A 27,543-nucleotide genomic window follows, 5' to 3' on the forward strand; every position below is an offset into this window, starting at 1 on the left:
GAAGAGCAGTAAACCTCATGAAGACATCATTGGCATCAGATCTCAAAACCAAGGCTCTCTGGCCCAGGGAAAAAATTTTTTAATGAGCAAATTTTCATCTCTAAATCAAAAAGTGAAACAGACCAAATCCAGTGTAAATATTGGCAATCTACGAAGGCTAGGAAACTTTGCAAAACCTGAAATGAAAGTTAATTTTCTAAAACCAAACTTAAAAGTAAATCTTTGGAAATCAGATAGTAGTCTTGAAACCATGGAAAACACAGGTGTGATGGATAATCAAGTCCAGGCAGAGTCTGATGGTGAAATGTCTTCAGATAATGACTCATACCCCTCCGACGAATTCCTTACAAATTCCAAGTCTGATGACGACAGGCAGCTGGCTGGTTCTTTAGAGAATGTAGGGCCAGTAGACTATGTTCTTCCTAGTTGTGGTATTATTGCTTCAGCTCCTCGATTAGGCAGTCGATCCCAGTCTATTAGCAGCACTGATATTAGCATTCGTGCTCCTTCAGATGTTACTATTGCTGCTCATGGAAGTGAGCTTGGAAAAGGCTGTGAGTCTCCTTTAAAAAAAAGTCCTTCTGCTGATAATATACACATATTGACTGGCTTTGCCAAGCCTGTGGATATTTACTGCCACAGATTTGTACAAGATGCACAAAACAAAATGACCCAACTGTCAGAAACCAGATCTGTTTCTCAGCAGGCTAGTGAGGAAGGAAATCAGCCAACCAATCAAGTTTCTAATGAAGAAACCCAATCTGAATCAACGGAACAGACACCTTCGCGACCGTCTCAATTAGATGTGTCTTTTTCTGCAACGGGCCCACCACTTTTGTCTGTTGAACCGGTGCATTTGGTTGTATCTCAAAAGACCCCCGGCTCTGGGTCCAGCACGCTTGAACTTGAGACAGGGCTTCATGTAACTCCTTCTCCTTCAGAGAGCAGCAGCAGAGCAGTCTCCCCCTTCGCAAAGATTCGGAGTTCCATGGTCCAGGTTGCTAATATAACCCAAGCCGGGTTAACCCAGGGGATAAACTTTGCCGTGGCAAAGGTTCAGAAGAGCCCTGCAGAACCTGAAGTGGTTAATGAAGTCCAGCAAAACGAACTTAAAAATATGTTTACACAATGCCAGACACGAATAATTCAGATTTAGTTTTTAGCCACAAAGAACCCTGTGGCTTTTACTTAATCCAAAAAAAAGGTTTCACATATTAGGCGATTTTAACCTGTACTGACTTTGAATTTAGGGATCATAAATTCTAATATTGGGAAAGGCTTTAAAAGGAGTATGAACTTGAGCAGATTTCCAAATTTGAGTCAGGACAAGAGAAGTGCATCATTCTAGAATGTGTAGACCTAAGTAGCTTATACACTACAGAGCTGTTTATCTCTCTGAACGTAATTCAGGAATAGATTACTTTGGGATCTAATAACCTGAACCTTTTTAGAGTGGGTGGTGGGTGGGGGGAGTGGTTGAGTGTATGAAGTAGACACATAAAGGATGGTCATGGATACATTTAGGGGGTTAGCATTTTTTTATAATTTGTTCAGTACATTTCTGTATATTACCTCTACAAGGTAAACAAATTTAGTTTTTAGTGACTTTAAAACTGTTGCTAATATGAAGTATTTGAATATAAAAAACTTCATTTTGATGTCTTAACCATTCCCTATGAAGAATTGAGGGTTACTGGCATAGTTGAGAAATGTATGGCCATTTGATCCTACTTCCCCCCATAATCTAAACAAATTTAAAATTTTCTGCCACCCTGTACACGCAAGTCTAGGAGCATTAAGACATGTCAGTCGTAAAACCTGAGACATCAGATGTGAATACCAGCACCTATTAATTTTGCCATTTTCAGGTAAGATTGTACATTTACTGGATATTACTTCTTGAAAGAAGTCTTCAAGTTTTAACTTTTTGTAGGGGGCACTCCTTAACATCTTGTGTAGACGGTTACGACGATTGAAACTTAGTCTGAAGCACAGTTGTGCTGAAATTGGTTTTATGACCGTAACCCTGACAAGGAAACAGCCTCTTCAAGCCCATACATTAAGAAAGTTGCACACTTTACTCCAAACAAGTATTCGTTTGTCTGGTATCTTTAGAGCCTTACTCTGTTGAAGTGATTCTCAGCTAAACATGATGTCTGCTGTAACTCTGATAAGTATTTCCACTTGTTATTTATTAGTGGTATCTTTGTGTGTGTGTGTGTGTGTGTGCGTGTGTGTGAAGTGTCAAATCTTGTGACTGTTTAAAAATAAAATACCATTGTAACAAAGTGATAATGTCTGAGAACTCCTTGAGTAACATTTTAAAGATGAGGGTTTGGTTTCTGAATTGGATGAAAGAATTCATAAGGTAAGTTTCCTATAACTGAACACTTGGTCCCAGCCTTTCCAAATATTTTACTTTTCTGAAGTGTTTTCATGACTTTTAACTTTAAAAATGATGCAATGGATTGCAGACCATCAAAATTTAAAACCCAAACATTGAAAATGAATGTTTTAGCCTTTTCTTTACCAACTTTTCTTGAAAATATTAACTGTCCCACAACACGAGAAAATATAAGCAAAGTCACGTGATCAAATGTGTTTTAAGGTCCACAGAAATTATTTACAAAAATATTTTTGAAAACTAAAAATAGTTCCAATTTGGGTAATGTTTGTTCAGTTTCCTGGTGATTCAAATAGGATTAACACCATGTTAGGTGACAACTTGAATGTCCATGTGTGTAGCAAGCGAGAAAAGGGTTTCTGACGCCCAGAGTGCTCTCTTCCTACGTACTCAAGTGGGCCTGGAGTTTGAGGACACCATGCTGCACCACCTGCTTATATGGTTTTCCACTAAGAGGTCAAAGCATCTCTTCCACACAGGTCACATGGGATGAGTTTTAGTTTGAAAGAGGGTTTTCTTTTCAAGGGAACTACTCTGCAACACCAAGCCACTTGTAAATTACGATTCCCACTGGCACAATAAACACACAGTAACTACTCTACTCTGCTGAATTTTATTCCCACAAATCCAGTTGCAGTTTCATTTCTAAAAGTTTAAGAAAGGTCTAGGCTACCAGTTAGTTATAAAAATGAGAACTAGTTAGAATACTAAATATAAACAGATTATTTACATTAGTTTATAAAAACATTTGCGTTTAGGAAAAGTTAAAACTAGTAATTTTCACTTCAGTTTGCTAGGCATAATAAATTCCTTGATTTTCAAGGCTGACCCTGTTTGCTTGGTTAGCAATGTCAGTTTAGGCCTGCGGGGTGGAATTTAAGGAATCACTTAACTGAGCTCTGTTTCCAACTAGGTAAGTTACCAACTGAAAGAAACTCATTTTTATATACAACCACTGATAGCTTAAGTAACGTTCTAACTTTTCCAAACATTCTGGGTGCCACAATTATCCTATACTGCATTAACTTGTTTTCTAGCTAGGAATAATGATACTTTTGTTCACTTAAAAACTTGTTAAAACTAATTGGTCTGGGGGGAAACCTACTTCCAGTTTTATCAGGGTGCTCTGAATTAGCAGATAATTGATCTAATAGTTTAGTTGATCTAATAAAGTTCAAAATCTAATATAATCATCAAAGCAACTAAATGACATTAGTAAAAGAATTAAAAACCTTTATTCTAAAGAAGTCATTTTTTAAAAGTTAATTATTTTGCTCTCTTCATATTTGGGCAAAACAGCTTCATACATCAGGATGTCCTTAAGTGAATGCCAAGAAACAGTGGTTCCCAAATGCAGCTGGGGTGAAATGAGAAAATAAGGACAATGGAGTATTTTTTCAAAAAGCTACATTTATTCCACTTAAAGGACTATCTTGTTCTGAGAGTGTCCTCTTATGAAAAAAATAACGGTGATAATACAGTGATTTCCTTCCAATAACTTGGCAAAATAAATTGGCAACCTTGTCCAACCCAAAATTTTGGGAAATATTACTGGTCCATGAACTCCAAAAGTATGGGAACCACTGCCACATTAAAGACTAGTTTTGCAGGTTAACAACTGTTAAATAGAAAAAAGCCTCTGTGGTCAAATGTTTGAAAAATCATATGAAATTCTGTAGTAGTATTTTCCAAACATCTGACCACTAGACACATTCAGACCCACTGTTAATTGGAAAGACATAAAAGTCTCAAGTGAAGAATTCCTGACTTTGGAATTGCAACAGTTTTCTTCAAATGAAGTTGATGCTAGCATTTCAACAGAGTCTGGCCTATAACTTAGCTGAAGCTAAGGAAATGGTATAAGCAGCAACATTATCTTAATATTAAACTTTTAATATCAAATACATTTTTGTACATTGTTACTAATTTATATAATTATAAAACAAACTCCAAAAGCTCCATAAAATCAGTAAGGTAAAAGCCCTTACTGAATATTATATAAACTTCAGATGTTACCAGGCTTGATTTCAGGAAAAGTCATTGGTTTTTGATACAAATTATCTACAAAACAATGTGGTATAAATGATATTTGAATTTTACAATAACGTGGCTGTGATCTGCCCATTACTCTTTCATAGATATCCGGTGTTTACAGTTCATTTCCGTTCACGCATTTCTGCTGTTGAAGCCTGGTTCTTCTCAAAGACTCTAGCTGCTTGGCTCTGAGCCATCGCTCCCTCGACAGTGTTGTCTGACCAGCACTGAGAGACAGAAACCTAGTTTGAGAAATAGAAACAAACTTAAGTCTAGACCTGGGAATGCTGGTTTAGGAGACAAGACCTGCAGTAGGCCCACAAAGAAGTCAAGAGCCAAGTCAGGTTTCTACAAAGGAACCCTTTGGGCAAAGCTGGAGGTCAGCTCACTTTGAGGCTTAGAGCACGGGAAGCACGCATGCCCAGTTCCACTGACGTGATCGTGGCCAAACAAGTTCACTTCAATGAGCCACTTCACAAGGTGGTTTAAAAGGAAAAAGTTCGCCCGGATGGTGTAGCTCAGCAGTTGAGCGTTGGCCTAGGATCCAGGAGGTTACAGTTCTATTCCCAGTGGGGGCACATGCCCCAGTTGCGGGCTCAGTCCCCAGTCGGGGGCATGCAGGAGGCAGCCGATCAATGACACAATACTGATGTTTCTCTCCCTTCCTCTCTCTGAAATCAATAATGATATTTAAACAAGAAAATGGGAAAAGTTCATTTCTATTTTTAAAAATCTGCACCAGTTATTACTAAGTAGGGGGCCTTATTCATGGCTCCCTTTAAGCAATTACAGACACGCACTACTCACCGAGCCACAACGAGCAACTGGTGGAGATCATCAGCAGTGATGCTCTGAGGGTCATTCTTACGCATTTCCACAAAGTCGTCTTCCACTGCCTTTATCAAAAGAGTAAACGGACTTTAAAACCATTCCTTAGGAGGAAGTGACATTTGCATTTAATAGGGAAAAGGAAAGTAACACGGTCCCTTGGCCGATGTAAAAATGAAAAAGTCAGCCCTGCTTCTTAGACAAATGAGGCAACGTGGGTAAAAGGGTTGAGAACCAAACTTAATGCGCGCAGTGCTGCTACTGAGGGCGTCCCAAAGCAACGAAACGAGGGAGGACCAGGCAAACGTGAGCAACGTGCACAGCAAACCCGCTGCCGTCACACACGGAAGCGTGATGTCAGTGAAATGGCAGAGTAAGGGCTCTGAAAAGTCTGTCCATTAGCGGGAGTAAGAACACTAGAAAAAAGGATCCGAGTCAGCATCATAAGAACTGGAAATTCACCAGATGCTTGCAACCACCTGAGAAGCACGTACTCAGGAAATGCGGTAAGAACACAGCTTTGAGGAATCTTAACTCGCCCCGTTCCCCACCCCACCCCACCTCCCAAGCTGCCCTGGAACTGGACAGCCTGGCAACCACTGAGAGAGGATAGTGGGGTAGAGCTTTCAAAGCACCATTGAAAGAGAATTGTCATTATTTGACTATCTGGTGGTTCCCTGGAAGAACCCATTTGCAAAACTGTCTTTAATCTGACTTGGAGCTTGCCCAGTGTGAACTGCATCTTCCCCAGGTCATTTATTTAAAAAAACCATGAGGAGCAATTATGGACCAGCTTAGCTGCCTGAGGAACTGGCTAACTGGTACCCTTAAAAGGAAAAATAGGGAATGAGATGTCCCTGTGTGTGTGATGTGTCTATATAAATAAATTCCTAGGAATTTAGAAGGCCACATACATGCACAGACCTGTGTGCATACTCAGATCTGAGCAGGACCTAAGCTCTCACCTCTGAGTAACCTTGAAGCTCTGTACAGGCAGAAAGTGAAGGAAGACTAGGGTAGAGCTGTAAACTGCATGGCTGAGTGTTGAAGGCTTGCCCCAACATGGATACATGGCCCCTTGGCCTAGACTGGGAGACATTCTATCCAATCACTGAGTGACTACTAAGCTAAGAGAGCAGAGACTTCAGTGCCCACAAGAACATGAACTTGAACTAAAATTCAGAAAATTATACAACAACAAACCCTAGGGGATGGGGGAATCTGTTGGCAGAGTTGCCACATCATATTATTTAAAATACCTGCTTTTCAACACAAAAATTAGACATACAAAGAAACAAGAATGTGTAACCCCATTCATTGGACAAAAAGAAGTCAATAGAAACTGTCCTTGAAGAAACCGAAACACTGGACCTACTAGACAAAGACTTTAAATCAGCCATTTAAAATATATTCAAAATACAGGAAACCACGTATAAAATAACAAAGAAAACATGAGAATGATATCTTGCCAAATAGAAAATATCGATAGAAATTACTTTAAAGCAAACAGAAATTCTGAAGTTGAAAAATATAACAAATTAAAATTTCACTAGAAAGGCACAACAGCAGATTTGAACAAGCAGAAGAATCGGCAAACTTGCAGTTAGGGCAACTGAGATTATCCAGTCTTTGGAACAGAAAGCTTCATGAGGAAATATGAACAGAGCCTCAAAGACTTGTGGAACACCATTAAGAGTGTCAACATACATATAAAAGAATGCCAGAGGGAAAGACAGAAAAGGGGCAGAAAAAAAAGTTAAACAGTCTCCAAATTTATCAAATTTCTTGAAAACTTCCCCAAAATGTGCATTAATCTGCACATCTAAGAAGCTGAACTCTACGTGGGAAAACTCAAAAGTGATCCCCACCTAGATAAATCAGTTAAACTGTCAAAAGCCAAAGAGAGAATCTTGAAAGAACAAGAGAAAAATTACTCGTGTACAAAGAATCATCTCATCAGAAACCACAGAGGCCAGAAGACATTGGAGGACATTCTTGGAGAACACAGTGCTTTGTAAATAACTCAAAAGTGTCGAGAAAAAGCCCACAAAATCAAGAATTCTGTGTCCAGCAAAAACTAGTCTTAAAAAATGAAGGAGAAATCAAGACATTTCCAGATAAGCCAAATGTTAATGAATTTGTCACATGTCAATCTGCCCTACAAGAGTTCTTCAAGCTGAAACAAAAGAACACTGCAAAGTAGCTCGAATCCACATTAAGATTACTGGTAAAGGGAACCACATGGGTAAACATAAAAAGCAGTATAAATGTCTTTTTCTTTGTAACTTTTTTCCCTCTGATTTAAAGATAACTGTATAAAGCAATTATTATAAATGTTGATGGACATACAATGTATAAAGATGTAATCTGTATGACAATAAAGCACAAAAGAAAAAAGAATGAAATTGGAAAGGAGCAAAGTTTTTGTAGTCAACTGTAGCCCCCAGGGCAACTACTAAGAAAAAAAACAACTTGTAAAAGACATGGAAATTAAAATTGTAAACTAGAAATATCTATTACAAACAAAAGACAATAACAAAGGAATAGAGGAACAAAAAAGACATGACATATAGAAAAATGGCAAGATTACCTTATCAGTAATTACAATAAATGTAAATTGATTAAATACTCCAATTCAACACAGGGAGATCCTTTATTTTAACCCAAACATACCTTGGTTATTTCATCAGATATGCTATAATCCAGGAATCTCAAAAGGGTCAGATAAATGCGGAATTTATTTAGCACAGAAGGCAGCACTGCTGAGAGAAGGCTGTTCATGTACTCCTCCATGTTCGGTGGAATTAGCTGTGGTTGTAAGTGGATCTGGCAGTCTGCCTGAAAAGAGAAATAGTACATAGTACTTTCCAAGTTCTGAAATTAATCTAAAATTTCAGGAGGATGGATGCATTATCTCCACCAGCCCCTAAGGGAATTAAAAATACCATTTATTATTGGGGGGAGGTCATTTTTTAACATTAATTTATTCACACTATATTATAGTACCTCGATAATACTTACAAAAGTTAGCCTTTTCTTGGTTACTTATGTTTCCCCAACAGTATCAACAAACATATAATAAGGTAGCCAGCCTCTAAAAAGCAGCTAATTAAAATGCTTAGATGTTTCCTTAATCATGGAAATTGTAGTCTACATTTTAATCACATTTCCCCCAGATAACTTACCAACGGGCTTTCCTCCTCACTCACAGGAAGTTTTCTCCTAAGTCGCAACTGAACACTATTAACAGAGAAACCGGATGCCTTCTGACAGCATATTTCTCATCATTAAGAGTTCTGCCAGCTCTGTCAGTCACTGATGACTTACCAGGGCATTTCACCATAAAGCATAAAAATAATTATCAGGTGGACTAGGGACACTTTAAAAGGAACTCTGAAATATTTCTCACATAAAACTGGCAGAAAACAATGGGACAGAGGCAATAAGAACAAAGGTGTGGAAATTAATCAGGCAAGTTACTGATAGTTTCTACTTTCTATGCCTAGATGTGGGAGTTACTGCCGCCAACAGCTCTCTGCCTGTCTTGTGATTTGCTGATACCCGATTCTTCATAGATTTAAAGTTTTCATCCCAAGGCAGGAATAAAATAATTCCCTCATTAATAATCAGCAGCTGCAATTCTGAAACAAGTTTAACTTAGTAATTAGCAGTAGCTGAGAGACAAAACAAAAATATATCTTTCCAATATAACCTCCCTCCATTAAAAAATGACTCCTCATACCGGTAGGAGTGATCTTCCCTCCGAAGTAATCAAAACATTAATATTGCAGGGGAATTCCATCTGGTGGTAACTGAAATCATAATCCACTTTCTGCCAAGTTATTAGGTTGCTCAGGGCTGTCACATTATGAACACCTAGAAAAGCAAGAAAATAATTTTTTAGTCCTTTGATTTTAATCACCTAAACAAATAGTTTTGCTGACACTGAGTATAAGACATGAGGTTCCTACTGCTTTAAAACAGTATATGTCCAATTTACTAAGCTAAGTGTTCATTAGGTAATATTTCCCACACCGTATCTAATACCTAGCATCTGGTAAGCAATTAGGCAAAAAATAGGTTCCCAATTAAGTATTACTTTCTATGCGGTATGTTCAAGAGGGCTAAAACAACATGGTAGAACTGCTACCCACAGGGATATGGTTTTGATTTCCTACGCACTTCTACATTGCTTTTAATTCCACCTTTTCCTCTTGAACTTATCACTAGCAGTGTCTTAATTCTCATTTGAGCACAGCTAAAGCTATCTACTTTCTTCTGATCTTACAATGTTCCATAAAGAGGTTAGTTCAAACCATCTGATCTACTAAACTTTTTCCCCCAGAGATTCTGTGAAATGAAATTTTAAATTTCATACTGGGCAGTAAAAGTTTTATTACATCTTTTCTACACTTTTTTTTTTAGGTAACATAACTAAAGACGAAACTTCTTTTCAGCCTTGTTTTCACTACTTGTTCTATCATTGCACTACTTTCATAAAATTGTACAAAACACAACTGATATACACAATTTATACTATGTGTCTTAATTAAATTCAGATGGCAAGCCCTTACCTTAAATATTTCTGAAATGCGAATCTCTCTCTGCTTAGTTACTCCTTAGAAGTCACTACCAGCTCTGGCTTTAACGGGTTAGAAATGCTGGGGAAACATCCACGTACATACCTGCAGTGTCGAGCTGGCCTTGCTCCAGGAGAGTTTCATCGATTACGAGAGAAGTGTTGCTGGGCAGCTGGAGCAGCCCACTGACCAAGCGATTGGCTGTATAGTCTTTGTGGGGAATGAATTTCAAATGGTTCATGTTCTCTATAGTCATCTGTAGACGGAAAGACTACAAAGAGAAATTCTTCAGTGAGCAAGGAACTAAGTTTCCTGTCTTAAGAAAACACATACTTGGGGTTATATGTTTTATATGGAAGAACTTGTCAATTCCCGAGAGAGTAGTCTCATGGTTTCTTGAGCTCTTTTAAGCAAAAACAGTATCTATTTCCTAAATGAGACTTTCATTATGAGCTGCTTGATTCTCAACTGTCTTGTTCAATATTCTTGAAGATAAATTTATTTTCCCAGTGAACCAGAAACAAATATCCAGAAGCTTAAGTTCTTTAACCTACCACAGGGTAACAAAACAGAAAATGTTTATTTACTAATCAAGATGGGGAGAGAAAAGCCTAACTTTCCTCCATGCTCCCTGAATTTAAGTCACAGTCATTCATAGACCACTGCAGATTCTTGAACGAACCGTTTCAAGAAAAACCAAGAAGCAGAGCACACTGAGCTACAGCCAGGCACTGCAGGTCTCATTACTCGTTCCACCGGGCTGCATGCCGCCTCCTCAGCCAGTCTTAACAGTAAAATATGTCAAAACCATCCGCACCTCCTCCCAGCTCCCCAAGCCCACCACTCCCAACCCCCCGCACCCTGCTGTGCACTCCACTCTGCTCTTCTCCCTCTCTAGCCTAAACGGCAGTACGGTGGTGGCGGTGAAAGCTGGCGTGCGGGAGAAGGGTGTCAAGAAAGAGGTAAGGTATCATTTTCAAAATGGAGAGGACTTTCGTACTTTGGCTTTGTTGAAATAAAAGAAAATGGGAGAGGGAGGCCACATTACAGACACAAGCAAACCACCTGTAAAGAAGCAGAGTCTGTGGAAACAAAAGATGGCTATGAGCAGGGTCCAGCTCCACATAAGCAGGTTACTCATACTCAATCTATTGTGAAAACTACACAAGATACTAAAGAGGCAAGTGTTCAGATGCACACAAAGGATACCAAATTACACAAGTAGGCTTGTATCAACTAAGAGTATAATTTTGAGAGTAGCTGTAATTGGGTTCACTATTAACATTTACAGAATTTCTGCTAAGGCAACAAAAGTGAAATGTTTAGGGGCAAGTATATTTTAAATTATGGAGGTTGGCAGGCTTTGTTTCCTTATAAAGACATCTACTAGAATCTCAAAGTTAAACATCTGGGCTGAATGAAAGACATTTAGATGGATTTTTCAAGTGTGCTCAGATTTGTAATACATAAATTTATATTGCTCTTACTGCTGGAACGAGATGCTGAATAATTCGATATAAGTGCTCTGTGAAGGTACTATTCCGCGGGCAACCACTCAAGTTAACTGTAAATTTTCCTAGTGGAAGAACGTCTCTTCTTGTATATCTAGAAAAAACAGATATCAACCAATAAGATACTCAGGTGATTTCCATCAAAAAGCAAACATGGGAAAATGAGCTAATAGTATCGCTAAAAATAGGTTACTCTGAAGTTGTTTTATTTATCAGAATGGCAATAAAACTAACAGCTAATACTTCTATGAGTGCTGACCATGCAAGGCCCTGTTCTGAGTGCTTGAAAGCTTTCTCATCTAATCCCCAAACACTCTGAGGTAGGTACTAGTATCTTTGTTTTACAGGTACTAGTATCTTTTAGGTGACAGGGCTGAGCTCACAAAGTCTCCAGGGAGTAGGAGAGTTAGGTTTTGAGCACAGGTGGTTGGTTCCAGAGTCTGCTCGCAGCCATTCTCTATTACTGTCAAATCCTAGTCGAACAAAGACCTACGGTACAAAGATATCTACTGCAGTGTGGTTCAGAACAGAGAAAAGGTAGGAAAAGGTAACATTTAGGGAAACAGTACAACTGTCTATAATGAAATACTGTACAGTCATTAAAAAGTTCATCAAGAAATAATTAATGGCTGTGACTGAACACACATAACCTGACGGTGGTATCCAATTAACTCAAAAAGAGAACACCACACACAGAAAGGAAAAAAAGACAGTTTACTAGATATTAAATGGTAAGAGCAAGGTATGGATCTGAGTTTAGACTATAACTGAGATCTGTAGAAATGTATATATATATGTAAACTAAATGACACGAACATGCACCAAAATGTGTTAGCTGAGATGATCTTTAAGTGGTGAGATCACAGATGATCTCTATTTTCTTCTTTATGTTCTTGGAACTTGTTGAAGCCACACATTACTTTTAAAATCAGAGAACATAGAACTAGAGTGAAAGGAAAGAAAGGAGTGCTCATGTCCACACATAAATTACATGTGCACACAGCAGACCTCGCTGTTAGGCAAAGAGCCTTGGGATGTATAAGCAGAGAATTCAGAATGCAAAGAGGATAACACAGTTCATTTTACTCAACAGCCAGGTCCTTTATCTGATTCTGGCCCCTAAATTTAAAGAGGCCATCAAAATGCTCAATGTGAAACTGAGAAAAGGTGGGAAAAGGACCTGGTCTTTGATTTGGTCTAACACTTGTTACACTGAACACACACATACCACTTGATGGCAACCTCAGAATCCTTCCTGCTCTTCCCCCTTCAACAAAGCACCAGTGGCCTTATCCCACCAGGAACACAGCACTTACACTGTGGAGATGAGATGTAATATAAGGTATTCAGCAGCCAAGCTATCTCCCAAAAGGGCATGAGTGAGGAACCCAAGCAGCTCTGCTCTGACGGGAGACAATTCGGACATGAAGGCTGAAACACCTAGAGGAGGGAGGAAGAGCAGACTCAGAGTAAACACACCGGCTCCTCTAGGGTCAGGTTAGAGAGATAACTCTGTGGGAAAAAGCCCTAAAGCCAGCAGACGACTAGCAACGACTTGTCAAGATCGGTCAGTAAGTGGTGCCAATCCCCAAAATAAGACAGCTTGTGTACTTTTAACCCCCGCCCCCCCCCCCCATTTTAACGAAGCAAATTAACCTAAAAGATAACAGGGCAAAGAAACAGTGATTATTCTGATGAGTGAGGACCTGACTGACTTCCACCGTGAGCACACGTCACAGGCAACTCCTGACACACATTGGGGACAACAGTCTCTGAGTCACGAGGCTTTAGCACTTACACTTACAGGTTTTGCTCTCCTCTTTATTAAGGCAAGCTGGCAATAACGGATTGATGTGCTGCAGCTTCTGGGCTAAAACCACATGAATTCTTGGCACTAATGATGCAGGAGGGCTGTGCACTCTCTGTTCTTCGGCTGTGTCTGCGCACTCCATCGGGTCCAGGAGCGAAGAGGCATCCCTGCGGAGAGGGACAGCGCTTGAATTCATAGGCACAACAGGAACAGAGATGCAAAAATAATGTACATCTCTGAAAAAAATGAGAATTCAAGCCAAGAACAGTTCTACCTGTACATCTTAAAGAACAGAAAATGGCTCCTCACTGGTGACCTCACAGAGCTCAGGCTGGATGGATGACACGGTGCTATAACGTATTTATTCCATTCAAGAAAAGTAATGTCTGTACTCAGTGTGCGTCACTGTACTACATGGGATACAGTAAGTCTACTCATTAGATTATTTCAAAACAGATACTCTTTCTTGAGCTATCAGCTGGAACATCAAATGTCCCAGAAGGTCTCAAAAACATGAGTCTTTTTCTCAAAAGCCATCAGGTACCCATTATTCAAGCATGTGGAAAATCCATTCATCTCTATCCTGCTAATTGTTAATTATTTTAAAAAAAAGGAACAAAAAGACTCACCTTTCATCATTATTCAGTATACTTAGCACAGGATCCACGGAGAGTATGCCATATAACTCAAGAACATCATTAACTTTGAAACAATCCCAGTCCTCATAGACCTAATAAGAGACCACATGACATCATGTTATTAGGACTAAATAACACCAAAAAGCGTAAGATATTAGTCTTAAGGAAAGTAATAACATCGTAGAGTCCTGTAGATCAGGACATGAACCATAAAGCAACTCCTTTACTTCATAAATTGAGACCAAGAGCAGTGAAGTGCTCGCCTGAAGGCATTCTTCTAGTAGCAAGGAAGTTAACAGCTAACGCAGGACCCCGAATCCCAGCCTGCCTGTTGTCACTGCAGCACATTACAAAGGAAGGGCTTTCCCCAAAGGATGGTGGACAACCACAACCAGAAACACGCATCATCTCAAAGCCTATCACCACACCTAAAGGAGGGAAACAGGGTTTTTAGCTTTGGACTTATCTGCAAACCGTGCAATGTTAAGAGGATGAACAAAAGCAGACTGGCCAGGAGGTTTTTCACTAGAAAAAACAAGCTCTCAAAGCTGTGTATCATGATGGCCTTTAATAACTGTCAAGCCTCCTACTGGTGAGACCCAATATAAGTATGGCAGGAAAAATACTGGAATTCTGGTCCTTGTGTGACGTAAGTAAAGTGTCATTAAAGTTAAAAGTTAAAAAACCAAAACAAACAAACATGGAAATTCTCAAACGATCATTTCTGAAACGTGTATCACTTGTTAACCTATCAGGACTGAAAAAGGAAGATAAGCAAAATAAAAGAACTATTAATGTATTTTTCTTCTATTTTAAATACAAGTGAGAAATGGATTTGGGTAAGAAAAGGAAGAGTGGTGAAAATAAAGTAGATATTAGAAAGTTAGACATAATATAGAAAGGAAATAGACATGAATTTCTGTGACTGAAGTATTCTTTAAAATGCTATGGTAGATGGAAAAATGGACCTCCCAAAGATGTCCACATCCTAATCCCTGACCTGCAAAGATGGTATTTTATAAGCAAAAGTGACCTGCATAAATTAAGGACGATGAGATGAAAATTACCCTGGATTATCTGGGTGGACTTAATCTGATCACATAAGCCCTTAAAGTTGGAGAATCTTTCCTACTATGGTCAGAGGGAGATGTGACCTCTAGAAATAGTAAAAGGCAAAAACCAACCAACCAAAAAAAAAAAAGTCTCCCCTAGAGCCTTGAGAAAGGAATGCAGCCCCGCTGACACCTTGATTTTACCCCAGGAAGACCCATGTCAAGTCTGTTAAGTTCCCACCTAACGCCTGAAAATACATTTTTGTTCTTTTAAGCCACCAAGTTGGTGGTGATCTGTTACAAAAGCAACAAGAAACTAACACAAATGCTAAGAGATTTCCATTTTAACTTCTGAGACAGACCACGTCTATATCAATGTCAGGTCTGTGAAAGGTTTACCTTCACAAGGCATGCAGGGCCCTTCTCTCCTGGCAGTGGGAAGTTCAGGTCAAAAGGAGAAGAGAGGTTCAGGGAGTTCAGTTGTTGTCCAGTAGAAGCTTCAGTTTCTAGACGTTTTGGCTCGCCACACCACTGAAGACCACCAACACTCCCTAAATTCAAAAGAGAACACTGTACTCAGTCATTTCTAAGGCCTTCTGCAGATCAAGAGCCTTTCAAGTTTGATATAAATGATGCTCCTAAGCTTACAAACTTCTTACCATTTTTAAGGAAATAACATACTAGGCAAGGCCCTTGTCTGACTTATAAAGAGAGCAAAGATTATTATGACGTGGAAAACGTAATCACTGTTTCTCCTACAATAAAATGGCAAAATATTCCATCAAATTTCCAGTGTACTTTTAAAAGTTACTATTTAACATGGTTTCTCTGACATCTCTGACCTAAAGAGTACATGGTCTACTGGCAACAGAACCACCCTAGTAGAACACACAGTTTCTACTTATAAGCAGAATAAAACCACATAGCACTAAATTCACTTACCAAATATTTATTAATATCCACCATGTACCAGGAATTAGACTAGTGGTTGGGGATACAAAGATGATTAAAAGAGCCTCCAGCCGTGAAATCAGTTTAGGGATCCTAACTAATTAGAATCAATATGTCACCTGCCATACCAAAGGACATTGCTTGGCAATAAAAAGAAATGAACTGCTGACATGCAAAACAACTTGGATGGATCTCAAGGGAATTTTGCTGAATGAAAAATGTCAATCCACAGAGTTTACATACTGTAAGATTCCATTTATAGAACATTCTTGAAATGACAAAATTACAGAGAAGGAGAACAGATTAGTGGTTACCAGGGGTTAATGACTTGGGGGAGAGGGAGCAGAGGCAGGAGAGAGGTGTGCATTCATCACAATTTCCTGACATTTTCAGTCTTACTAAATTAAACAAAAGCACCACTATTCTGAAAGAAACTAATAATGTTTTCGGATATAAATAAATTACTTTAAAGATAAACCACTATGTTTCCATATTACTTGAGCAGAGATAAAAATGAATATAAAGAAAAAGACCTTTTTTCAGCTAATCACTTGAGGCCCTTAAAAACTGAGAGCAGAGCAGCCACTTCGCACTACGTGATGCCTAACTGCAGTCTGACCAGAGCACTGTAAAAACTCAAAACTGTCTACAGATCTGATAACCGTGAAAGCAAGGTTGTAAATCATTGCCCACTCCTAATCTAGAGCTGTATTAGATACCAATTCACTCTGAAAACAAAGTGAGTGAGCGAGAAGCCTACAGAAAGCCTGCAAGCGCACACTACCTGCTGGTCTGGCACCTGCATGCTGGTCCTTCTGCTTACTGGGCTGCAGGTCCGTGTCTTCATCATCTTCGTAGCTCCTCTTGTGACGGCTGGGAGTGTAAGATGTTGAAGGGCTGACTCGAGCTTGGTTTGCATTAACATAGGCGTTAAACAAAAGGTTAAGAAAAAAACCACTATGTACTGAGGACTATCCTAAGTAATGCTAATTATATGACTAATAAAAGAGTAAGCATTTGTCAATTTGCTTAAAACAAAATTGTATTTTTTTTAAAAAAGCCTAGACTTCCAGTTCTGGTCACAAGAGGCTAATAGCTTGATCTATGCCCCTTACAGCTGCTGCAAAGACACGAAGCAGCTATTTTCAAGCAGCTATTTTCAATCAGACAACAGGGAGCAGAAGGTTATGACCCTTGAATGAGGAGTGATATACCGGGTAAACTCCACTTTATCCCCAACTCCCTCTTGGGGGCATTTTCTAAATTACAACAAAAGAGAAGGGAGAGAAAACACAGCACATAGTTCAGGGCTGCTGAAGCAACTAGAATCTGCAGACCGGTACTAGAGGGGAAGGAGTTCCCCTGCAGGACCCAGAAATCTGTGCAGGTTCCATTGGGGTCTTTGGCCGAATATAAAATGGTGGATGCACAAGGCAAGATTCTTTGAGGCCTAGCGGAGAACAGGTGCTGGTTGGTCAGGAGCTAAATGGAGGTTCTGGAAGTTGTACAACACTTAGAACTGGACCCCACTGAACATCCTGGGCACTGAGGTGAGACCCAGAAATAGCACATCCCATAAGTGAGAACTATGTCCCATACAGCAAGGGCCGCTCCAAACCCACCTTCACAAATCCCAAAGCCAGGCCTCGACATTCAAGAATAGGTAAAATGAAGCTATGGCGAAAAATCAGGACAGCGGCCGCAAGGGAGGGGAGTGGGGACTAGAAAAAGGTACACGGGAACTTTCTGGCACAAGTTCTTCACTTTGACTGGGGTATAAAAACACTGACGTATACTCTTACATTAAATCTATGCATTTCAGCATATGTCAACTATGCCTAAAAAATATTACTAAAAAAATTAAATAAGAAAATAAAAGATGAGGATGTTTCCACAATCGCCTTAAAAAATTAGAATTAGTTGTAATTTAAAATTTTACTTATCATTGTAATCTCCTTTTCAATATACTTAAGTCTACCTTAACCTTTTTAACAGTACTTCACTATAGGAATGTACCACAATTTTATCATTTCTCAGTGATGAACACTTAGACTGTTTTATAGCCGTGTTTTTTCCCAAGCTACCTAAATTATGGTCTTTTCAATTAAAATAATCAGGGACCACTTAATACATAAGTAAGTTCAGATAAAGGATATTTCTTTCACCCACACAGATTCCCCAGGCACTGGAACACAATAGAAAGTCTGTCTTTCCAAAGTGGTAGTTCGTGGAGAGTTTAAATCAACTTCTTGTTGAGGCTGTGATGACATATACACAAAAAAAGTATTTTTAAAATTTTATTAAGAAAAGCATAATTTTAAAAAAATTAGCAACTACATTTTCATGTTATTTATAAAACCAGCGTACATATTTCACATTGAGTTAACTGAATTAACAAGCAGCTACTAAATCTAAACTATCATTTTTAAAAACAAAACGGACATAAAATCATTTCACATGCAATAATAAATGTACTACCTTCCCTCAAATCCATAATGCACAGCACCCTACCTTACAAAATTAAATCCTTTTAATAAACAAACACGGTGCTTTATTTCTTTCAAAGACAAAGCACCTGGTAACCCCACATCTTTCATAGGAAATGTATCAGAATCAGCCTATAAAAAGGAATTTAGTGAAATACTCATTATGAGGTAGCTCTGAGATGATATCCAAGACTCAGCTATTATTCCTCAAAAAAGCACATTCTGTGTTTCATGTATGCTTAGAAAAGTGCTAAGAGGTAAAGGACTGTAACATTCAAAAATTACGTTAATACATTATTTTATAGTACAAAAAGAGCCTCTTAAAAGTAAGAAAGATGTATACTCCATATTGTAGGGGAAAAGAGATGACTCAAAAGACATCAGGTTTGAGCCTGAGATAATATGTGTAAGCTGGGTTTTCTGTCTTCTTTCTTTCCAGGCCTGAAGTCCTCTTTCCTGGTATGGTACTTCTATGAATGACTCTTTAGCCACATGACACAAACTGTGTTTGCCTTAGGTGGTCTCACAGATGGACAGTCACACCTATTTTATTTTCCTATTTCCAGATGCTGAGATGACTGTGCTACAGTGATACTGTATTACTATGTACCAGAAAAAATGGTACATAAAATATTCAAATATTAGCCTAATATGAGACTTAGGGCTCCTTAAACAAAGGGATGTGGCAAGCATTTAAAAGTTGATTCGTCAGACTTGGCAATACATCTAAAGGTCATCATGTGTAAGATGAAACAAATTCATTTTTCATGAGTCCATTTCTCTAAATTGTAGGAAGTTACATTTTTGCTTAACAAAATCTTTTCGGCCACCTTCCAAATTAGGGTTGTCCTTTTGTCCACGTTGGGTCACTCAACTAGAACACTTTATTCAATGAGGAACAACAACTGTGATTGAATGGGCTAGGATCAGACTCTATAAACCAATTTCCTGAGGTTTGAGTAAATAGCAGTCAGACTCCCAGATGAAAAAAGCCCTAGAAAACCTGATTCAACTAAAAGCATGGATCTGCAAAGCACAGAATTAGACCCAGACTGAGGTCCCACCTTTCTGAGGCCCTGCCTAAGCACACCTGCCTACTCAATCCCCACCTGTGACTCTTGTTTTCTTTCCAAAAATTGACAGTTACTGTCTGTGCTTCAATAGGACCAGATGAAAAACACAGAAAGAGCAGAATATGGGAGACTTTTTGATTAATATGCTTATTTTGACACGCTGATTTTTTTAATTATTAAACTAGAAATAAATTGTCAACTTCCCCCAGTTACAATGCCAGGTATGTCGAATAGGTTTCTGAGGGCAGTTAAATTTTGCATGTTGTTCATGAGCAGAAACGCATTTTTTAAAAATGCAGACCTACTGTGTTCACTCTTGTGGTAAGCTTCTACCTCAAGACTGTCCCTTTCACAACTGTAATCATACCCAGTACTCTGCCTTCTTGCCTCTCCCATTACTGACATGTAAGAAAGCACCTACTGCTTCCTTTACCAGAGAGGGTAAGTTTATTAAAAACCTTCTTCCTCCCAGGAAAAAGGGACAGAACTTGATCAAGTTTAATTAAGCAAGTGCTGAGCCCCAAGTTAATCTTCCACTTCCACTTCTTAAAAAATTTATCATAGCCTGTAATTTTTTAACCAAGTACATAGTTACTGGGAAAAGAAATAAATTAGTTTTATCATTTATAACATTCCACCTTCTAAGAGATTTTTAGAAAACCAAAAATATAACAGAGAATAACATAAGGACAAAAGCATTTCACATGACTTCTTAGAACTTATTTATAAACAAGATAAATTTAAGATCAACCAAAAGAAAGTAATAAATTCTCTGCTTAGGAAAAAATCCTTATTAAAAATGTTTTATAGATCTTAAAAAAATACATACCCCACATTCTGCTACATCTCTGTATTTTCCAAAATGAAGAACCTATGACCCAAACAAAGGAAAACAGTATTATAGCAGTAAATTTAATTCAAAACCTTAATTCAAAACCACCATAAAAAACACTAATTATAAACGGAAAGTTCCATGATAAAAAGCCATACATACACGTGCTTTTGTGTTTCGGTTCACCGTTTCATAAACTCCCATGTAAAACTCAGGGTCAAACATATCCTGAATCATGCAGCGAAACTTCACAAAACTGTTAGGTTTCAAATAATGAAGGGGAACCTCATTTAATGATGGTACCTCAAAGGAAAACGAACATGTCAATCAGGTAGCGTGTCTACAAAACATTAAGCTCATCTACACACAGACTCTATCTCTAGACCCAAACCACAACACAGGCACAAAAATCAGCCCCTCAGGCAGCCAATGCTCTCAGTAGTTAATATAACAGAACTGCAGGACAAAAGTACTTCTGAGTTTTTCCCAGTTTGTATAATGACATTTGACTATAATTAAAATAATGCTTTTCGTTCTGAACACTTTTCAAGTAGCAGAAAGGCATCTACTTTATTGAGCTCTTTCTTCTTTTAAGACTTGTACATGCCACCCTGGCCGGTGCGGCTCGGTTGGAGCACCATCATCCTGTACACCAACTGGTTTCAGGTTAGATTCCTGGTCAGGACACATACCCAGGTTGCCAGTTTGAGTCCCAGTTAGGGTGCATGCAGGAGGCAACTGATCGATGTTTCTCTCCCTCTGTCTGTCTCTCCCCCCTCCCTCTTTAAATATCAATAAAATTAATTAAAAAAAAAAAAAAGACTAGTACATGCCCATTCTTATGTAATAAAGCTCTCACAACTACCAATTTTTTTGTCTTAGAAAGTAACAGTCAGTTACTGCCACCTAGAGGCCCCAATACAGAAACATTTAATTGCTTGAATTTAAATTTCAGTTGTAAAAGAGACCAAAATCTTTTAATACATATGCACTTACAGCACTTAAGACAGAAGGCAGTACACATTAGTTTATATATTTTTTTAATTATATGTGGATTACAATTCTACTGAGAGAAACTGGAAGTCAACCCAACCCCCTCCTCCCACAAAGAGCAATAAACTTACCCATTTAGGAGCACTATTTTCCTTCAGCTTTTCCTTAAAATATTCAACTACTTTCTTCTCCCAGTCAGGATTAACTCCATTTTGGGCTGAAAGACAAATATACTTTTCAAAGGTCAAGGTACACTATACAATAATAGACTGCTGCGGTGAGTGACACATTCAAGACAAGAAACCGCCCTCCTCCACCCCACCCCGCAAGCTGGCTGCGACGCACCAGGGCATGCCAACCTCCTGCAGTTCCTCCGAAGCCATTCTGTCCTGAGAACACCCACAGAATGAAGGGGGCACCCAGACAAAGCAGCACCTCAAGTATCCTTTGTAAACACAGCACAATGCTCTCTGAAAATATTTCTTTACAAACTGAAATGAAGAGCAGGGGTTGTTGTATTTTTAAGTTTTGGAATCAATTTTCCAAAAAGTCACATGACTAGCCCAAAGAACACCTGGTCCATTTGTCTGTCCTTATAGGAATACCATGCTGTCTTGATCACTACAGTTTGACAGTAAGTCTTAAAATCAGGTAGCTAAGTTCTTCAAGCTGTCTTATTCTAACACTCAACATTTCTACGTAACTTTGAGAACCAATTTGTTAACTTCTATGCAAGGCCTGCTGAAATTCTCATTAGAGTTACACTGAGTCTACAGCTTAACTTAAGGAGAACTGATATCTTAACAATACTGAGTCTTCCAATCTATGAACTCTCCCATGAGGGATTCTTCCAGACTCCATCTGTGTCTTTTCCCAGCTATGTATCCTCACTATGCCGCTGTAACAAATCTTAGCCATGTGTACAACTATACACTGAATCACACAAGTCCTAGTGACTCTCTAAGGCCAGGGGCATATCAATAGTTCACTTATTTTGACTGCTAAATAGTATACCACTGTAAAGTTGAACCATAATTTTCTCCAATCACCTATTGAAGGACATTTAGATTGTCACCAGGTTTTGATAACTATGAACAAAACAACTACAAATATGTGCATATAGGTTTCTGTGTGAACATAAGCCTTCATTTCTCTAGGTAAAAACCTAACACTAGGACAGTTGAGTGCATGGTAAATGTGTGATGATGATTCTGTTTTCCAGAGTAGCTGTACCATTTTGCATTCCCACCAGCAAGGTATAAGAATCCAGCTGTTTGTATCCTTGCCAGTACGAGGATATTGGTATTGTCACTTTTTTTTTAAATTGTAGTTGTTCTAATAGGTGCATAATAGCTCATCATGGTTTAAATCTGCATTTCCCTAGTGGAAAACAATACTGAACTGGTAAAGTCTCTATTTAAATCTTTTGCTCCTTTTTAAAATTGGGTTGTTTAATGATCATTGTGGGGGGTTTTAATATAACTGGATACAAGTTCTTTATGAGATATATGATTTTCAAAAAATGCTCTCCCAGTTTATAGTTTGTCTCTTCATTCTCCTAAAAAATATCTTTGGCAGAACAAAAGTTTTTAATTTTGATGACGCCCAACTTATCAAGTTTTTGTATGCATTGTGTCTTTGGTGTATGTGTAAGAACTCACTGTGAAACCCTGGTCTCATGGTATAAGGTTTCTTTTGGGGTGATCTAAATGATAGTGATGATGGTTGCACACCATTGTGAATATATTAAAAACCAACGCATTTACATTTTAAAATGGTGATTATAAATTACATCTCAATGAAAAAATTTGCAAAGAAAAAAAGAACTGAAAGCAAAAAAAACTACAAGTGGGTACCTCGGTACGGGAAGAGCATACTTTTACTCTTCATTTAATACCATTATGTTTTTTTGTAATCAAGTGCAAGTCATTATTTAATGAGTTAAAATGCATATATACACCTTTATGCCTTTGGCGACAGCTGCCCAAGCCACTGTTCGCTGAGAACTTTGCCCGGTGGGGAGGCGTGGGCCTCAGTAAACACGGCTGCCTACATAACAGAACGGGGTTCTGGCCACAGATGACTAGTGTGGGGGGAACTTGACTCCACGCTGGGCCAATCAGTTTCTCCAACCCTGGAATTTGGGATTAAACGGAAGGTGCTAACTAGTTAGTATAGGTTGAAATTAAGAACAAGTGAATTTGGGAGCTGTGTGCAGTAGAGATAAAGTTGCTTGGATGCCTGCTAGCTTTCCAGTTCCTGATCCACGCAGCAGTCTCTCTGGATACCAAGCCACCCTCCCTGCCTTTGGATTCTACAGCCTTGTAACAAATTACTCTTTTTCAGTGGCCTACCAAGGGTGGGATGGTAGGAGAAAAACAAGACGGGAACAGACAAAAGAGGGTGAATTGTCTGTTTAGAATCATTCATGGTGACAATAAAAAAGCATTTATTAATTCAAATTTTTAATCAATTCAAGTAAAGAAAATTTCTTTTAAATAAAAAATTATTAAAAGAAAAAGAAGTGTACAAAACTTTTAAAATTTAAGATTCCTGCCTCTGCTTAAGGAAAGCAATTTGGTATGGGGCCTGAAATGAACAATCACTGGGGGACTGACTCATTAGCATTATGCATATAATAGAGCCCAACAGAAATCTGCTGAACTAAAGCATTCCTAAATCTTAATTTAAGCCTTGGACCTCAAAATGTCCTGTATATAAAATCTTTTAGAAACTGGAACTGAAACATTAAAGGCATTTTATGAAGGCCTGCAGAAAAAACTCTACATATGAACAATTGTAACATGGCAGATAAAATTCACAGAATTTCAAAGTTTCTTATCTGAGCCAAGAATAATTAGGATGCTCACAAATTCTCTGAATATAAGGTCTGCCAGGACTATCCTAAGTTTGAGATTTGTGGTCCAGAAACCATACCGATTTATATCATTTCTGATTGGTTAACCAGTCTTTCCCCACTGCCTCTGTTCAATAAATGTTACCAAGCACAAGGTTTATTTCTAGGCAATGAGGATATACTGGTGAATAAGGCAGATAGAGGCCAAGACTCTTCAGAGTCAAAATCCAGCAAAGGAACCCAAGAAACAAGTAAAAATTTCAACAACGAACTTTACATGGTAATTTCCAGGACACATAGGATCCTAGAGTAATCCGTAGCAGGAATACTGACCTTAGGTTCCCAAAGGAAGAGTAAGATTTAGTCAGAAAAACAGAAGTGGGATGGGAAGGGGGGAACAGGCAAAGGAAGCAGCTAATGCAGAAGGCCTAGAGGCAAGGTTCAAAGTGAAAGAACTGAAAGAGGGTTCAATATGAGGGGTGATGTCGTGAAACGGTCTGAGAGCTAGGCAGGGGTGCAACCAAGAAAGGCCTCATAAACTACAACAGACATGTATTACTTTTCTATCTGGGGGGAAAACCAATTTAAAACAATTTCCTACTAAACCAGAAAGAGTCTAGAAGTTTTACACCTGACATACTTCTCACACAAACAAACCCTAATGCTGTTATTATAAAGGTATTCAATATATTCAGTGACAGGAAAATACAGCAAAAAATATATACTATACTTCAGAACAGCTTCTACAAAAAAATCATGACTACAAGACAGTATTAGTTTCTTCTCTGTAAGACACAACCTATATGGGAACAAGACATTCGGGGAAGGGATGCAACACATCAAGGTCTAGGTCCCCACAATTCACAAAATTTTCAAACTACTGTAAAGCCTGTATTTTATATCCATTATACCTTTTCGGTACCATGGTGAGATATGCCCCTTAGGCTCATACACTTAGGAGACAAAATCTGACACAAATACATTCAAATCTCTATCAAATATAAAATCATCTCATTTTTCCAACACAACTAGGGTATTGGGTACTCCTCATAAATAAATTTTCTAAAGATCAGTAACTGGAACTTCACCCATTAAGCACCAAAAGTTTATACTTTTGAAGGATTTTTTCTACAAAGTATGAGTCTGCACCTTGATAAACCAACTGTGCAATTTAGCCTTCACTCCACATTTGGGGGCTATTATTTTGGACATCAATTATGGGTCCAGTACTCACTAGGAACATCAATTACTAGGATTCAGTGGAGGGATATGTGCCCCTTCCTCAAAGTACCCCTGATGGATATATAATGATTTGGGAGGGGGCTGGTTTTAAATATATATACACACACACACATAGTTTTTCATTTCTTCTTCACCAGGCTGTCCGTGTTCACTGGCTACCACCGGCATGTCTAGCCGAGATTTCTTCTAATTTGCTGCTTCTAGTTTCAGCCTGGGAAACCACATAACTAAACTAGTTCAAACTACAGGGAAAATTATAGAGTTGCTGAATCCCTCCCCACAAGGAATACATACACTTCACACCATCAGTTTTGGCTCCTGGGGACTATTTAGCTTCTTAGTGGGCTTAGCTCTCACCAATCTGCTTTAAATGAGCGAAGGCCACTCTACGGCTCAAAGTTCCTTCCAGACCAGTCAGGTCTGCGGGTCCAACGCGGTGATTTCTGGTTGAGTTCGCCTCCGCTCCTAACTAAGGGAGGCGTCAAATGCCCAGGTGACCGTAAACAAGCCTGTATCTTCCTGCCTGTACCCTTGGCAGAAAAGTAGCATTAACAACAACAATTGCAACTAAAATGCACTGAGCTTGTCTGCAGCATTCTAAGCTCTCTCTAGGTCGGAATTCATTTGTTCTCGGCATTTCTGGGTCGGTCTGGCACAGACGAGGTGTGTGTCCGGCAGCCTTTAGAGTCACCCCAACAGAAGAACTAAGCGGTTACACTCAATCTTATCTGGAAAAGGGAGGATGTGTGTACGAGGAGTTAGTGCCAACTTCTGCCGCGAGCGAGCCGGCGCTCCGGCGCACCGGAAGTTTTGAAATATCCTGCAGGCTCCCCAAAGGCAAAGTGCTGCTCCTTCGCCCCGTCGCGGCGGGTCCTCCCGAAGGCTCGGGCACCTCTCCGAGCCCGGCCGCCCGCGGGCTCGGGCCCCGGCGCCGCCAGGCAGGGGAGCGCCGCCGGCAATCACGGCCGGCCGCCCGCCCCTCGCGGCGTCACCTCGGCCGCTCGCGGCTCCCGAATCCGGCAGGTGGGAGGCACCTGCGGCCCGGCTCCGAAGGGGCCGTCTCGACGCCGGCGGCGCAGGCCCGGCGGTCCGCCTGGGCCGCACGAGCCCCCGAGGCAGCCCCGCGTGGGGCCCGGCCCCCGGCTCGGCCAACTCGGCCGCCCGCCCGACCCGCCCCCGGCGCCGCCACTCACCGAAGAAGCCCTGCACGATCCCGAGCGGGTGGCTGAGCCAGTCCTCCCCACACGGCATCTCGCCGACCGGCGTCCCGCGCCGCGGCTCCTCCTCGGGGCTCGGCCGCTCCTCGCCCGCGCCCTCCCACGCAGGGCGACACTGGCGGCGCCGGCCGCCGGGCCTCGGGGAACGGCGGCCGCGACAGCGGCGGCCCAGGCGCTGCAGGCGACGGGAAGGCTGCGCGTCCGGGCCCCTAACCTCCACTTCGCACAATGGCGGGAAATAGGCGCCGCCGACCGCGCCGCTTGCGACCTGGGTGGAGCTCGCGCGGGAGGGGCTGCGGGAGCGCGCTGCGCGGCCCCGCGGGCGAGGGGGAGGGGGGAGGAGGAGGAGGGGCGGGCCGACTGGCCGGGGGGCGGGGCGGGCGGCGGCAGCGCGCCGCCATCTTGGAAACGGGCAAAGGGACGGGCACGTGGGCCTCGGGGAGGCTGGAGCGCGGGGGACCGGGCGTCCCAGGCCGCGCTGGCGTGTCGCTCGTTGACACCCTGTGGAAGAGTGAAGAGGAAAACACCCAAGTCCGATTTCTTCATTCCTGGTGCGGGCCAGGCGCAGGTTGGAGGCCACAACAGCCCCAAAGCACAACTCCAGGGAGGCCTCCGAGGCATCTCCGGGAAAATGCACGGGTGCCGCAGCCTTGGTGCCCGCCCATCTCTTTTTTTCCCCTTAATGGCAACTTTTTTCTCCTCTGACATTGTGCCGCAAACCCTACCTAGCAGCTTCCCCTCCGCCCGGGGAGTCTGGCCCCCCTGAGGGAGGCCTGCATTTGGATGAGGGCGACCTTGACCTGCCCGGGCTCCCTTTGCCGTCGTCCCGGGCCCTGCGGCCAGGGCGCTGCTGCCTCACGGAGAGGCGAGCTCCTCGCTGCCAAGCGCCCGCCCGGAAGCCGGAGACGGGGGGCTTCGGGGAGGTGCCCGCGGAGGGAAGATGGTGGCATCGGCACACGCACAAGGTCAAATCTGTGGTAACCTTTTCATGAGGAAATTTGGAAAATCCGTAAGTTCAATGTGTTTTCCTTACGC

General features: G+C 40.6%; 2 protein-coding genes across 4 annotated transcripts in view; one reads left to right on the forward strand and one right to left on the reverse strand.

Moving 5' to 3' along the window:
* Positions 1-4,259, forward strand: part of INPP5F (inositol polyphosphate-5-phosphatase F) — a 59,212-nt gene extending 54,953 nt beyond the window's left edge. The window contains exon 20 of one of the 2 annotated variants that reach the window (XM_087823988.1): positions 1-4,259. In XM_087823988.1, coding sequence (XP_087680114.1) covers positions 1-1,156 — 1,156 coding nt within the window. In that variant the 3' untranslated portion in view covers positions 1,157-4,259. The other variant, XM_087823989.1, reaches the window with a different exon arrangement.
* On the reverse strand, positions 3,795-26,586 carry MCMBP (minichromosome maintenance complex binding protein). 2 transcript variants are annotated; one of them, XM_087823991.1, is made up of 16 exons: positions 26,485-26,586; positions 21,324-21,409; positions 20,362-20,502; positions 20,197-20,238; positions 17,965-18,066; positions 16,593-16,737; positions 15,257-15,408; positions 13,797-13,897; positions 13,162-13,334; positions 12,674-12,797; positions 11,334-11,451; positions 9,952-10,117; positions 9,009-9,142; positions 7,940-8,104; positions 5,246-5,334; positions 3,795-4,680 (listed from the first exon to the last, which is right to left on the reverse strand). In XM_087823991.1, exons 1-16 carry the CDS (start codon positions 26,540-26,542, stop codon positions 4,554-4,556), a joined length of 1,923 nt encoding a protein of 640 aa, XP_087680117.1. In that variant the 5' UTR covers positions 26,543-26,586; the 3' UTR covers positions 3,795-4,553. The 2 variants fall into 2 exon arrangements, with proteins under 2 accessions (XP_087680117.1, XP_087680116.1); XM_087823990.1 differs by having other exon boundaries at positions 13,156-13,334.
* Positions 26,587-27,543: the final 957 nt, after the last annotated feature.

This window comes from Miniopterus natalensis, chromosome 14 (genome assembly GCF_054644295.1).
Source record: "Miniopterus natalensis isolate mMinNat1 chromosome 14, mMinNat1.hap1, whole genome shotgun sequence".
Taxonomy (NCBI): domain Eukaryota; kingdom Metazoa; phylum Chordata; class Mammalia; order Chiroptera; family Miniopteridae; genus Miniopterus; species Miniopterus natalensis.

Excerpts from the sequence above, each read along its gene's own strand:
- MCMBP (XM_087823990.1), bottom strand. The coding sequence starts at position 26,542 with ATGCCGTGTGGGGAGGACTGGCTCAGCCACCCGCTCGGGATCGTGCAG. Across the intron at positions 20,239-20,361 it reads ACCGAAACACAAAAGCACGT|GTTCTTCATTTTGGAAAATA; the intron begins GTATGTATGGCT and ends TTTGGGTCATAG. Across the intron at positions 12,798-13,155 it reads GGAGAGCAAAACCTGTAAGT|GTGTTTCAGCCTTCATGTCC; the intron begins GTAAGTGCTAAA and ends TCCCTCCTCTAG.